At 44.9% G+C, this 13,762-nt stretch overlaps 2 protein-coding genes across 5 annotated transcripts; one reads left to right on the top strand and one right to left on the bottom strand.

Moving 5' to 3' along the window:
- Positions 1 to 1,373: 1,373 nt before the first annotated feature.
- Positions 1,374 to 10,434, bottom strand: znf646 (zinc finger protein 646). 3 transcript variants are annotated; one of them, XM_046369017.1, is made up of 4 exons: positions 10,248 to 10,434; positions 5,642 to 8,430; positions 4,115 to 5,242; positions 1,374 to 3,848 (listed from the first exon to the last, which is right to left on the bottom strand). In XM_046369017.1, the coding sequence occupies exons 2-4, from the start codon at positions 8,224 to 8,226 to the stop codon at positions 3,233 to 3,235; spliced, it is 4,329 nt and encodes a 1,442-aa protein (XP_046224973.1). In that variant the 5' UTR covers positions 8,227 to 8,430; positions 10,248 to 10,434; the 3' UTR covers positions 1,374 to 3,232. The 3 variants fall into 3 exon arrangements, with proteins under 3 accessions (XP_046224973.1, XP_046224971.1, XP_046224972.1); XM_046369015.1 differs by lacking the exon at positions 10,248 to 10,434 and adding an exon at positions 9,843 to 9,947; XM_046369016.1 differs by lacking the exon at positions 10,248 to 10,434 and adding an exon at positions 9,752 to 9,924.
- Positions 10,383 to 13,634, top strand: znf668 (zinc finger protein 668). 2 transcript variants are annotated; one of them, XM_046369018.1, is made up of 2 exons: positions 10,383 to 10,545; positions 11,163 to 13,634. In XM_046369018.1, the coding sequence occupies exon 2, from the start codon at positions 11,187 to 11,189 to the stop codon at positions 13,185 to 13,187; it is 2,001 nt and encodes a 666-aa protein (XP_046224974.1). In that variant the 5' UTR covers positions 10,383 to 10,545; positions 11,163 to 11,186; the 3' UTR covers positions 13,188 to 13,634. The 2 variants fall into 2 exon arrangements, with proteins under 2 accessions (XP_046224974.1, XP_046224975.1); XM_046369019.1 differs by lacking the exon at positions 10,383 to 10,545 and adding an exon at positions 10,556 to 10,682.
- Positions 13,635 to 13,762: the final 128 nt, after the last annotated feature.

Genomic DNA, 13,762 nt, shown 5'->3' with positions numbered 1-13,762 from the left:
GGTGTTGGTTTGGAACCAGGTTCTTCATAAAAATTAAATTTGTTTAAAACCAAGTTTGAAAAAGACATGAACTCAAAAATTACCAACACAATTTTAAGTCATTTAATTTTAATAAGTGATTTGTTAAGTTTCTAATTAGCTAAGTTCATAGTACTAACAAGGAAGTAAAAATCTACATTTCAAAGTGACAAAATATATACAAGGTTATATAAATAAAATATTTCAGACTTGAGTTTTCAAACACTAAATTCAAATCAAATGTGGCATATGATTTTTATTATACTATAGCCAATTTAACAGTAACTTCATGTAAAGGAATTTTTTGCTATGAATGTACAGAGAACACAGCTAATGTTTTATTTAAAATATTGACAAAACTGTGGGAGATGCACATGACACATGTAGTCGTGTCACAAAATGAGGCGTACGTTAACAAGTGCCAGAAGAGATCATAGTAAATCTGACACCTTCCCACTTGCAAGGTTTAAACAGAGATCAACTGGCATCATTCTCTACATGCAGACCATTTCAAATGTTCACGGCTTAAAATACATGTTGCAATTTCATGTAATTAGGGTATGAGAGCCGAATTACAGAAATGAACCATAATGTATTTGCCAATTCAAATAACACACACACAACAACAAAAAAAGACGATCTCTGTTTAGATGTTGGTAAGTCTGCCATCACCATGCAAGCTATTCTAAGTGTACAGTAGTTCTGACTTCTGCAGTAACCTTTTGTGTGAGTTGTAGAATCTCTGTGTCAGGATGGCCATGTGGTTTGTCTTCTGAATCAAGTAATATAATTTTACCCAGTGGACAAGCATGTCTGATACAACAATGAGAAGAAAAAAAATGTTAACCACAAGATGTGAACTAACTAAAATATATTGGCAAAATGAGCACTAAACATTTCTAAAATGGCAACCTATTGCTTACAATATCGGTAGAATGGAGAGAACAACTTGCATGCATCTCGACTGCTCACGTGCAATTAGAATTTGAGGTGTTGGGAGCTGACGCCTTATTAACAATGTGCTCATGATACAGGCCTAGAGAACTATAAAAGTTGTAATTATTACAGTGTATTGTAGCTATATGCTATAATTTATCTTAAATAAACTGTGATAGCTTTAAATATCAGTTTCAGGAATTGGCAAGGCTCTTTGATGAGGTATTTTATACACCTTACCTGTCCTAAACATATTTACAATTCATAATATATGAAATACAAGGCATAAAGAAAGCAAAGAAAAACACCTTGTGGTGTACTGATACAACACCCTCAAACAAAGGCCCTCTGCTGTTTTAAACCTAAAAAAGGGCCTCTGCTTCCTACTTGTGTTTTCCAAAACATTTGACATTAGTGTGTGACTGAAAAATAACTGTTGTGTGTATGATAGGCACCTTATTGTTTTCTAAACTTTTTCTGGTAGGAATAGTAAACCAAAGATAATTGCACGTTTATGTAAAGGTTAAGTTATGACCAGAAATTGCTGATTCCAAAGACACCAAACCATTTCGCAAAATAGTGGTCATCAACACCTGCTTCTTGATAAACGTTGAGGTCAACATGGTTGAAGTTAGCAACCAACGATATTGACTTTGCTAACACTTAAAGCTTGTGATAGGTGAGTGGTTAGAACAAGTTTCCGTAGATTCATCTCCACATTTTCAAAGTTATAAAATAATCCATAATACCATTTCAACATAAATAAAATAAAACCATTAAAATGAGAGAAATAGGAGACTAGGATTTCACGCCACAATAATGCTACACTTTTGACTTATATTTTAAGAACTAGCACTCAAACGTAGTTTTTAAAAGTTTGAGAAGTCAAAAGCATGCGTATGGTATTGCAACATTCATGCAATTTTTAAAAGTGTGTGGGGGGGGGGGTTATGGACAAAAGGCTACAATTCTTATTTTAACAAGACATGGGTGAGAAATGGCACATGTAAAAAAGAAACAAGCCATGCCCAACCCAGACACCGATGATCATCTACAATGCTTTGCACGTCAGATATTTTCCGTTTAAAGATGAAAAACCTGAGTGCCATCAGGACCATTATCCTGGGTTTATGCATTCCTACCTGTATTGGAGTTGCACCAATTGAGAATAATGGAATTATAGATTGAGGAATTTCCATAGACGCTACATAGTATTTTTTTTTTTAAGAGTCAATGTTCTCTTTACATGTTAACATTAATTGAAAACTGATCTATCAAAGTATACACAGAAAAATAAATGAAAAGAACAGGAATAAATTATTAAATACGTCCATTTAGCATACAATGCCTCAAACATGAACCCAAATATTATCATTATTAAAACCATATATTTGATTTCATGATTTCAGTAAATACCTTTGATATCATCCTCTGGGTAGGACTAGAGGTCATCTCCTTTAAAGCGACAGGGTTGTCCTTATTGAAACCACATCACAAAAGGTCAATTGACCACATCTCTAACCTATGGCAACACTGAACAGGATTCAAGGGCAAATATACAGCCCACACTTGTGATGAGCACAGCAGAGAAATTAACCTACGGAGGCACAAAACACAGTAATAGATAGCAAGAGGAAATAAATCATGTCCTATAGTCCTCACTCCTGTAGCGCTAAACGATTCAATGGCTTTGTGCAAACATTCAATCCAATCTGGGACTTTTTAGTGTCACAATCCCTACTAGAGGTAAGATCAGAATTCCTTCCACGAGTCCAAAAGTGTATGACCAAAACAAAAAAAAAATGAAAAGTTTGTGAGGCAGCTTTGAAGAGCTCAGCATCAAGACTAAACGCTGTCTCTACTGGGGCTTTGAGGAACACCCGTCACTTTACAATTACTGATAGGGGCCCAGGGGAGACTAATATAAGTATTCGACTCTACAATGGTCTGAGGGGTTGAAGAAAACTCTCACCTTTTGAATCCCGACTCGACTCAGAGAAAAGAGCCCATGTCCAAGTCCATGAAACTGTTAGCATCCATGCTGAAGGAGGACTCATAAACCTGGGCACCACTCTGGTGCATCTTTTGGTGGTGGCGCAGATTTGACTTGCTGGAGAAGCTCTTGTCGCACAGCAGGCAGGAGAAAGGCTTCTCTTTGGTGTGCATCCTCCGGTGGCAGATGAGCTGGGTGGACACGCGGAAGGCCTTGCCGCACTCCAGGCACTGGTAGCGCTTGGGCTCTGTGTGGATGCGCCTGTGGTTCTTCAGGGCCATCAGGTTAGTGAACTCCTTCTGGCACACGGAGCAGAAGAAGGAGCCCGTTTTGTGGCTGTTCTTGTGATTGAGGAGGGAGCCGGCGTGGCGGTAGGTGCGGCCGCAGTGCTCGCACACGTGGCTCTTCACCCCTGTGCAGTGAGCCTCGTTGCTCTCCTGCTGGTCCTGAGGGTCGGGCAATGCCCCCGTGCATGTGGGCAAACGCCGGTATCAGCTTGGGCATGCCCTGGATCCCCACGGGTTGGTCCAGTTCCGAGCCCCAGCCTAGGTTGTCCTTTAATTGCATGCTGTGTTGTTGGTAATGCCCCTGGGCCCGGTGGTGCAGGTCCTGGTGTTGCTGGTAGCTGGCCGGGTTGGGGAAGCTCTGATGGCAGGGACTGCAGACCAGGGTGCGTTCCTTGGAGTGCACCTCCATGTGGCTCTGCAGGTGGGAGACGAGACAGAAGGTCTTGCCACAGTCTGGGCAGCAGTGGCGCTTCATCTGGGAGTGGACATGGAGGGCGATGGGGTCGGGGAAAGTCTGGAGGCACAAGGTACAGTGGTGGAGGTTTTCGGAGTGCGTCTTTTTATGGTTGAGCAGGGAGCCAGAGTGGCGGTATGAGCGTCCACACAGGTCACACCTGCAGTAGAGAGACATATTAAAATCCCTGTTCATGAAAATAATTTACCTTGGGCATTAATTGGCAAAGAAAACCTTGCTTTTACTAATCGAATATAAACAGAGGAAATAATTACAGATTTAACCTAAAACTAAACATTAAAAAATAGCCATTAAAACCATTAAAACAGAAGGGAGAAGACAAAAAAAAGGGGAGGGGGTCATTCTAACAACCACCATGAAGAAGTAGGACTTACATAACGAGTTGATTATGAGACAGTAACTCACATGAAGCACTTGTCTCCACCACCATCTCTGTGATAGCTGTCACCAGCTTTAGCCGAGTCATCCTGACCCCTGCTCTGGCAGCGGTGCCTCTTCAGCCCAGACTTGCCCTGGAAACTCTTGCCACAGTCTGGGCAGCTGAAGTGACTGGCCACCCTGGTGTGGACTTTCTGGTGGTTATGGAGAATACTGGCCAGCCGAAACGCCTTCCCGCAGGTCAGGCAGACATGCTTCTTCTTCTGTGTGTGAATTCGTGTGTGGTTGCGTAACGCCATGGGGTTAGAGAAGGGCTTAGAGCAGAACGTGCAGCTGAAGTGGCCGGACTTATGGGTGTTTTTATGATTCAGGAGACTGCCTGCGTGGCGGTAGCTGCGATTGCAGATGTTGCAGGTGAATGGTCGCTCCTCTTTTTTCAAGGACATGCTAGTTTGTCCATCACTGCCCTCTGATGAGTTTGCCAGTGACCCACAGGTATGGGCTGTGAGCTGGTCTGCCGATACAAATGTCAGTCTGCACTGCTTACATTTAATGTTTCTAGCGCGTCTGCGACCACTTCCCCTGACCCCCCCAGGCATATCCTTTCGGAGGTGTGCGCAAATATGGTTAGACAACTGCTTCTTTCCCCTAAAGGCCTTACCACAGTGTTGGCAACTGTGTTTTTTGACTGAGAAGTGGATGCGCAGGTGGTTCTTCATAGCCAGTTGGTTGGAGTAGGTGTTGTTACAAACAGAACAGTAGTATTCACCAGTCTTGTGAGAGTTCTTGTGGTTGACCAGACTTCCTGCGTGTCGATACGTTCGCCCACATTGGTCACAGGAGTAGGGGCGAGGGTCGCCTGCCCCCTCTGATTTGACCTCAATCTGAGACGCTGTAAGAGCCCCTTCCCCCACACTGGGTTTCTTTAGGTTGACGGTTGGTCTACGCTTTCTGCGGGTGGTGGTGGCGGCTTGGTTGGCAGGTGCATTTAACGAGTGCATTCCTCCCTCTGACCCGTTACCATTCATCTGCATGAGGGCCTGAATCTGATTGTTGAGCTCCTGTATTTTGGCCTTGTTCTCCTTGTGAATTCTTAGGTGGTTCAATAGCTGCTTCTGTATCTTGAATGCCTTCCCACATTCATTGCAAGTATGCCTAGACGAGGGGACAAAGAGTGAGGATAATCCTTTTTACAAAGCACAGAACATTTGAGCATGAATGAAGTTATGACAAGACACAAAATACATCTATGGCAATAGCAATTTTATAGGCAATATATTCTTGGATTCTTCTACAAGTACGTAAGCACTTGTAAAAGAAAATGCTTGCTGTTAGGGCAGGGTCCAATCACCATTTGTTGGCATTCAGGCAAATTCAACTATAACAGTGTAATAACCTAAACCTTGGTATGTAGTAGTACAAATTAATTGGGTCTACCACATGTGTACAATGTAGCTTCTCTGGTTATATACAGGATATGTCAAATTACAGGGACACTCACTTATCAGTCGAAGACAACTTTTTTCTGTGTTAGCAATTACGTTGAGCAATTACCTCTTAACATCAAAGTGGGTCCTTTGATGGTTCTTAAGGGCCAGTAGATTGTAGAAGCGCTTCTGGCAAACCATGCAGCGGAATACTCCCGTTTTGTGGGACTTTTTATGGTTGAGAAGGGAGCCAGCATGTCTGTATGCTCTTCCACACTGATCACACTTGTACTGGCGATCACCATTGTCTAAATCCTCTTTCATGGGTCCTAATTCTTTACGATTGACAGAGTTGCCCATTTCAGTTCTCTCATTACTAGATTCACTTTGCCCATTTGCTGTACATTGATGTGTCTCAAGATGATGGTAACTGGTGCAAAATGTACCACAATTTCCACAGATGATGCTGTCAACTTCCTCTTTGTGCCTAGCTCCATTACTATTGTCCATATGTACGTGTTTAGCGTCATCTGCCTGTGCTTTATGGTGCGAGAGCTGATGGGCAAGCATGTCCTGCTTCTTGGCAAAACTCTCTCCGCAAGTACTGCAGATCATCAGACCCCCATCCACCTGCTGTCTCTCTCCAGGTTCCTCCTCTTTTTCAGCCTCGAGGGAGGACATGGAGGAGGGGCCGGAGCTTGTAGGAGTGTCATGGGATTGAGTGTGGCCACGAAGATGACTCCTCAGAGCCCTCATGCTTGTGTAGCGGTTCCCACACACTGAGCACTGATAGAGCTCACCGTCATCATCTTCATCATCCTCCTCGCCATCACCACCGTTTAACTGCTCCCCATTCACGACTTCCTGGAAGTTGTGTTCACCAAAGTACCTATGCCCAGGGCTGCCATTCAGTCCCTGGAATGTTACATGATCCCCTGGATTTCCCATGGAGCATTGGCCATTTGTGTCCTGGAAGGTTAGGTTACTGTCACAATCATTTGACATGGCCTCCTGCTGCTGTTGTAGCTGGGGGCATATGTGCGACTTGATCCCTGCGATGTCTGCAAATGTTTCGCCACAGTCGGCGCACATGTGCCTCTCCATCAGGTGTTCGTCGTGAGGTAGGTGCACTGTTCTTTCCTGGGGAAAGGTGGAGTCAAACTGCTCGTGGAATGATCCTCCATTGTCGTGTTCACCCTTGGTCTCCTGAGCGAGCGCCATCATACTGCTAGCATCACCATCCTGAGAGGAAAAGCAGGCCTGCTGGTTCTCCAGTGTCAGGGGCTCGGTAGACAGCCAGTCTCCTTCAGAGCTGAGGTTGAAGGAGGACGGATGGGCCCTGTGGATGCGGATGTGGCTGCGGAGGGCAGCCATGTGTGGGTAAGTCTTGCGGCAGATGGAACACTGATAAATGCCCGTCTGATGAGACCGCTTGTGGTTGATGAGGCTCCCTGCGTGCCGGTAGCTTTTGCCACAGACCTGGCACTTGAAGCGCCGCTCAACATTTTCTGTAACTGAGGACTGTTCTGCCTTCCCTAGATCGTCAGCAGAAATCTCAGAATCTAAGATTGAGGGCTCTTGCTGAGTGTTCAAGATGGATTCGTTACTGGAGTGGTCAGAGTATATTTGAACATCGTTGATCTGCTCCCCCTGATTATCCATCGATGGAGTATTGTTTAGAGGGGGTGAATGAAAGTTTGAGTCAGGAGAATGAGTGACACTATGGTCATAAGTGCCATGATAACCCTCAGATGAACTTTGAATGTGCCCAAATGACATAGAGGAAGAATTATGCATTTGGATGTGTTCCTGGAACTCATCATCATTAGGAAACATCACTTGACACAGGTGGCAGAAATGTACAGCAGCCTCTCTGTTTGAGGGTGAAAACTGCTCTTGTGCTGTGCCTGTGTAAGTGACTTCCGTGGAATGGGTATCTGGCCCACTTCTGGACTTATGGGTTCTCTGGTGACTATGGAGGGCAGCAAGATTATTGAACTGTTTAAAACAGATAGGGCACTCAAACATCCCTACTTGGTGAGACTTTTTATGATTGATCAGGCTTCCATGGTGTCTATATGACTTTTCACACTGATCACATTTGAAAGGTCGATCCCCTGCTTCATCAGAGCCTAGATTTTCACTGTAATGTGCTGAGATGGGGATAATCTCTGCCCCCCCCTGACTAAGGCCATTATCAGATATAATATCCATCCTTGTGTCTTGCTGGTCAGCCACAAAGACCAACTGCTCATGAAGGTCTTCATTATCCTCAATTTCATCTCGATTCTCAATGGGAGAATATTCTGCAGCTGCCCTCCTACCGGCTCTCCTCTTTGACTGCCTGGATAGATGGACCTTTTGATGGGTGGCCAGCTGAGTAGCTAACCTAAAGGCCTTCCCGCAATCCATGCAGGAGTACTTCTTCTGAGATGTGTGGATGCGCAGATGGCTCTTCAGGGCCAGAGGGTTTGAGAGCTTCCTAGCACATACTGGACATTGAAAAGAACCCAACTCGTGTGTTTTCTTATGGTTAGCGAGGCTACCTGCATGCCTGTAACCCCGCCCACATTCATCGCACTTGAACTTGCGATCTTCCTCTTGCTGGGAGTGACTATCCATGTGTTCCAGAAGGCTTGGCATGTTGGAGCACACTGTGCCACAGTGTTTGCAAGGGAAGCCTTTGGTCCTGCCAGGCTCCTGCATAGCCATTACAGAATAGTACTGCACATACTTGAGCAAGACAATTGTGGGGAAAATACATCAGATTCCCAGCTCCTCCGTATAACAAGAGCGTATCTATTGTACGGTCCAAATAGGAAGGCAACACAATAATGTGATTGGATCATTTAGTACCACTCCATTGAATATGAATTTAATTTATGGGGTAGAAAGGCTGCAGGTACACCATGAGGGCTGTGGGAAAAAAATGTAAAACAGAATTGATCATTTGGCATAATATGCACAGTCAATGTATTATTTATTTATCAATGGGATAATCATGGCCTACTAACGCAATTGGCACAAACTTATATTCAAAATGTAGTTTACTGATGCCACACCTGTATTACTATTAACATGTTAAAGGGGTCAGTGGGTAGCCTAGCGGTTACAAGCGGTACGAAACCTCGTGCCGATTAGGTGAAACATCTGTCGATGTGCCCTTTGAGCAAGGAACTTAACTCTAATTGCTCCTGTAAGTCGCTCTGGACAAGAGCATCTGCTAAATGATAAAATGTTAAAGGCTTGGTGTGAGACTTAATATTGAAACAAGGGTTGTCTCTCATCTGGAAGTATACAATTCAAGCGGCAGTAGCCTAGTGGTTAGAGCGTTGGACTAGTAACCGGAAGGTTGCGAGTTCAAACCCCCGAGCTGACACGTCCCCTGAACAGGCAGTTAACCCACTGTTCCCAGGCCGTCATTGAAAATAAGAATGTGTTCTTAACTGACTTGCCTGTTTAAATAAAGGTAAAATAAAAATAAATAAAAAAGCAGGCAATGATACATTAGAGATGAAGTAGACCATATCACTGTAAACTGGACAGTCGTGGTTTGAAAATTATTATAATTATTACGAATTTTGAAGAACCATAGGGTAGCTAATCACAGATTGGAATGTGGCTAATAAACAAGGCTTAATATATTTTACTCCGCTCAAATATCGTGTTAATCGGTTCAGTAACGCAACATGACAAACTCTCCATATGCAGCTACATACAGTGTACAGCAGCAATACTTTTCCTGTTTGGCCTAGCGACATAAAATGTCGTTAACGTTACCGTGAACTGAATGACAAATTCTTACTTATTTACATGAAATTTAAATGTATATATATCCGAATTGACTAAATTTAGGAATTTAACTAGTTTGTTACTTGCGTGCTCGCTCGGTCCCAAACTATCCCAAAAATATTTTGTCCGATATAAGTTGAAAGTGGCTAGCTAGCTAGCTAGCACACACAGCAATAACCTGACTAGCGCGACAGCCAGCCGCATAGCTATGTCAATAATGTGGAAAAACAATACCTTGGTCAAAACAACTTAAAATGTCAAATGGTTGAATTCCAGTAGCTACATTTCATATGTTAGGTCAAAACACGCACCACAATGGAAAAGCTGTTGTTTTGCGAGCAATCCAATGCTGAATACAATAACTGCTAGGTAACGTTAGCAAGTAGCATCATCATGCTTAGCTAGCTAAACAAACATTGCAGCAAAAAGCGATACTCTGTTTTACCATCCATTTGATTCGTGCGTCCTGTCAAATATATTCTGTAGTTTCTGATGTAACCTATGGCATTTAAATCCAGGTCAATGTTTTTCCTCACCACAAAGCTAAAATGTTATTGATAATGGACAAGTCTTCCTCAATTGTCTTTTTTTCCTCCTTCATTCCATTCCATTACACATTCTTCCTGCTCTTGTTGCTAGGAAACAGGATATGTGTACCACTCAAATAAGTCCCCCTTCGTCGTTCTGTCATACGCACATAACTGTGCGTTGTCTACAAAACTATTTGTGGATTTGTCATGTAAAATTATAAGATGGACTGGTACGTAAACTGACATTTAAAACACTTCTTAGGTGACTAAAACGTTTTCCATCCCAATTAGGCACTAGCTCATTCAAAAAATTAACAACCCATCTGCGCGACATCAACCATCCATCCAAACATTTGGCAAAACAGGAGCGTGCTATTTAATTATTTCCCCTCTCAATAGAACACCTCTTACCTGTAGTTCTTCAAAATAAAGCCATTCATGGGGTTCTCCGACAACTTGCTAACTGTGAAATACACTACAGTTGGTCAAGTATGAGAAAATCCATAAAGCCAACGTTTAATATTTACATGAAATTGTGACCCACGCAAGTGCTGCACTGTTGCACGCTCGAGAATAGCGCTCTCGTCATGGTCCTAAAGCCGTCCTCCTCCACCAACACCAATCATAGGGCTTCACTGTAAACGCAGTTATTGGGGCTTCATATCTGGACATTTTAACTGATCCCGAATGCCCGAAAGAAGATAAAAAGGTAAGCAATCGTTTTAATATCATAATACACATTTATTCCAAATACAGATGCGGAGCCATCTCATGCGAGGATGACCCCAGAGGGCGAATGAGCTTGTTCAGCCGGTCCTAAAGCCAGCCATTTTGAGTTTAGCACAAGTACGCTAAAATCGCTTCAATTGCCAATTTTTGTTGAATTATTGTCTCCTGATATATGCGCCCCAGTAATAATTTAACTTGGAAAACGCACGTTATTTTTTCAAAGAAATTAGATTTATTTGAGATCCGTGTTTTTCATGCCAACTTCCTTTTATAACAAGCGTTTAGTTTAATTGTCCCTGAGGTCCTAATGCCAGCCATTTTGAGATTTATCCCTCCACATTATTAATGAAACGTTGCCTCACTAGTTTTCCACTGCTACCTAAGTGCCTTTGTCATGTCCTCTCAACCAGTACAAATTATATTTGAAAACATGATATAAATGATCTTGGATTGAGTTTCAATCTGCTCACTATTTTATATGATTGTAAAATTATTACTGCCTACTGAACATTTCCCACGCTTGTTTAAGAAATGCATGATTGAATGTGTCATCTTCAGATTCACTTATGTCTTTTCCTTATATTCTAATTTCCTTAGCATCACAAGCATATAACTTAAAGGATGGCCTCTCCCCAGCCTGGCAGCCCAACACCTACAGAGCAAGACACCCCCCTTGCTGAACCGAGTGAGGAGAGCAAAGAGCTGGAGGTAGAGGAGCCCCCTGTAAAAAAGAGAGGCAAAGGCAGACCTCCAAAGAAATCCAAGCATTCTTTCAAATGCTCTGCCTGCCAGGAGGCTTTCAGTAGCCCCTTGGCTCTCCGGAGCCATAAGCTGTCTGCCCACAGTAAGGAGCAGCAGGAGCAAAAACAGCACACATGCTCTCAGTGCAGCAAAACGTTCCCCAGCAGAGCCCAGCTCTCCAAGCATCAGCGCTCTCACTCTGCTCAGCGCCCCTTTCAGTGCGATCAGTGTCACAAGGCTTACAAGACCCCAACAGAGCTACGCAACCACAGCCGCTCCCATACAGGGGAGAAGCCTTTTGTCTGCACCGAATGTGGCAAGACCTTCATGCAGGCCATATGCCTGCGTATTCACATGACGCAGCACAGCGGCGAGCGGCCATATTCTTGCCCCCATTGCTCCAAGAGCTACCCCACTCTGTCCAAGTTGAAGGTGCACCTGCGCTCTCACACGGGGGAGAAGCCCTATTTTTGTGCCGAGTGCGGGAAGAGCTTTGCCGACCCCTCTGTTTACCGGAAGCACAGGCGCAACCACCAAGGCCACCGGCCCTACTCCTGTGATAAGTGTGGGAAGACGTACACTGAGCTGAAAGACCTGAAGAACCATGAACGGTCTCACACAGGAGAGAAGCCCTACCTGTGTTCAGACTGCGGCAAGGCCTTCTCCCGTTCCTCCTCCCTGGCTTGTCACCTCCGCATTCACTCCCAGAGCAAACCCTACCAGTGTGAGCAGTGTGGCAAAGGCTTCACTCAGCTCTCCTCCTATCAGTCTCACCTGCGCACTCACTCGGGTGAGAAGCCATTCCTCTGCCCGCAGTGTGGGAAGATGTTCTCAGACCCCTCCAGTTTCCGCCGGCACCAGAGGGCCCATTCAGGGTTCAAGCCCTACCCCTGTGATAAGTGTGCCAAGAGATTCCGGCAGCCTGCCGACCTGGCCGTACATCAGCGGGTGCACTCCGGGCAGCGGCCCTACAAGTGTCAGAGCTGCGACAAGGCGTTTGTGGCGTCCTGGGACCTGCGACGTCACATGCTGGTGCACACAGGGCTGCGGCCCTTCTCCTGCACGGAGTGCGGCAAGTCCTTTGCCGAGCGCTCCAGTCTCAACAAGCACCGAAGGGTGCACTCCGGCGAGCGCCCATTCAAATGTGACCTGTGCTTCAAGTCGTTCGTGGTCTCCTCCAGCCTACGGAAGCACGAGCGCACTCACCTGGCTGAGAGGCCTGCGTTGCTACCGCAGCAGGCGGTACCCGAGACAGTTGCAGCAGTCTTCCTCGCTCACACATCCCTCCCCCAATTCTCCTGTTCACACTGTGACGTCACCTTTGGGACCTGGGAGGAGGTTCAGGCCCATGAGGCTCTTCACACTGTTTCCCCTCTTTCCACCACCGTGGCCCCCCTGCCCATGGGCCCACACGTGTGCGCCACCTGCCGGGAGGAGTTTGTACTGCTGTCTGACCTGCAAGCCCATGAGAAGATGCACCCCAAACCGCGACCCCACGTCTGCGACAGCTGCGGCAAAGGTTTCCTCAACAAAGCCGGGTTGCGGAAACACCAGCGGATCCACTCGACCAACCGCAACCACGTCTGCCCCCACTGTAGCAAAGCCTTTCTGTTTGCCGCCTATCTCCGCAAGCACTTACGCACCCACCGCGACCCCCTGCCCACCTTCCCCCTCTCTGACACACACATTGCACACACGGAGCCTCTTCCCTCGCCACCTCCACCCATTGAAGTTTCCTCGTCTACTCTTGAACCTGGTGCAATTTGTCTGACTATACCGGTGACGATTCCTGTGACTGTTCCTGTAACCTTTCGGACCACGCCTATGTATATCGATAAGGAAACCGACTCTGAAAAGACCGTAACTGTTTGTGTTGAATGAATTATGACTCAACAGCCAGATGCCTTGAATATTTTTAACAATAGTATGGTTATAAAACAGCTTAGTTCCCATCCTTAAACAAAGGTTATTGATAGCCTATTGATAACAATTTGAAATAATGAGACTTTAAATTGCCCTCAACTGTCTTGTGTGTAGGATGACATGTATTTGTGATTTAAAATGTGTTATTTATGCTATATAACGTACATTATGTTTTATACTATACGATACCTGACATCTGTCATCAACTTATTTCAAATTTCATTGTCATGATTTGTTCATAAAAATGTATTGTTTTGTGTCATAGGCTATACACTGAGCATACCAAATATTAGGAAGACCTTCCTAAATTGAGTTGCACCCCCCCCCCCCCCCGTTTGCTCTCAGAACAGTCTCAATTTGTCAGCCATGGACTCTACAAGGTGTCAAAGCGTTTCACAGGGGATGCTGGCCCATGATGACTCCAATGCTTCCCACAGTTGTGTCAAGTTGACTGGATGAACTTTGGGTGGTGGACCATTCTTGATACAAACGAGAAACTGTTGAGAGTGAAAAACCCAGCAGCGTTGCAGTTC

The sequence above is a fragment of the Oncorhynchus gorbuscha genome, linkage group LG11 (assembly GCF_021184085.1).
Source record: "Oncorhynchus gorbuscha isolate QuinsamMale2020 ecotype Even-year linkage group LG11, OgorEven_v1.0, whole genome shotgun sequence".
Lineage (NCBI taxonomy): Eukaryota > Metazoa > Chordata > Actinopteri > Salmoniformes > Salmonidae > Oncorhynchus > Oncorhynchus gorbuscha.
The sequence above is the reverse complement of the archived record's forward strand: the minus strand, read 5'-3'. Positions and strand labels throughout refer to the sequence as shown.

Excerpts from the sequence above, each read along its gene's own strand:
- znf668 (XM_046369018.1), top strand. The coding sequence starts at position 11,187 with ATGGCCTCTCCCCAGCCTGGCAGCCCAACACCTACAGAGCAAGACACC.
- znf646 (XM_046369017.1), bottom strand. The coding sequence starts at position 8,226 with ATGGCTATGCAGGAGCCTGGCAGGACCAAAGGCTTCCCTTGCAAACAC. Across the intron at positions 5,243-5,641 it reads ACCCACTTTGATGTTAAGAG|GCATACTTGCAATGAATGTG; the intron begins GTAATTGCTCAA and ends CCCCTCGTCTAG. Across the intron at positions 3,849-4,114 it reads GGTGGAGACAAGTGCTTCAT|GTGTGACCTGTGTGGACGCT; the intron begins GTGAGTTACTGT and ends TCTCTACTGCAG.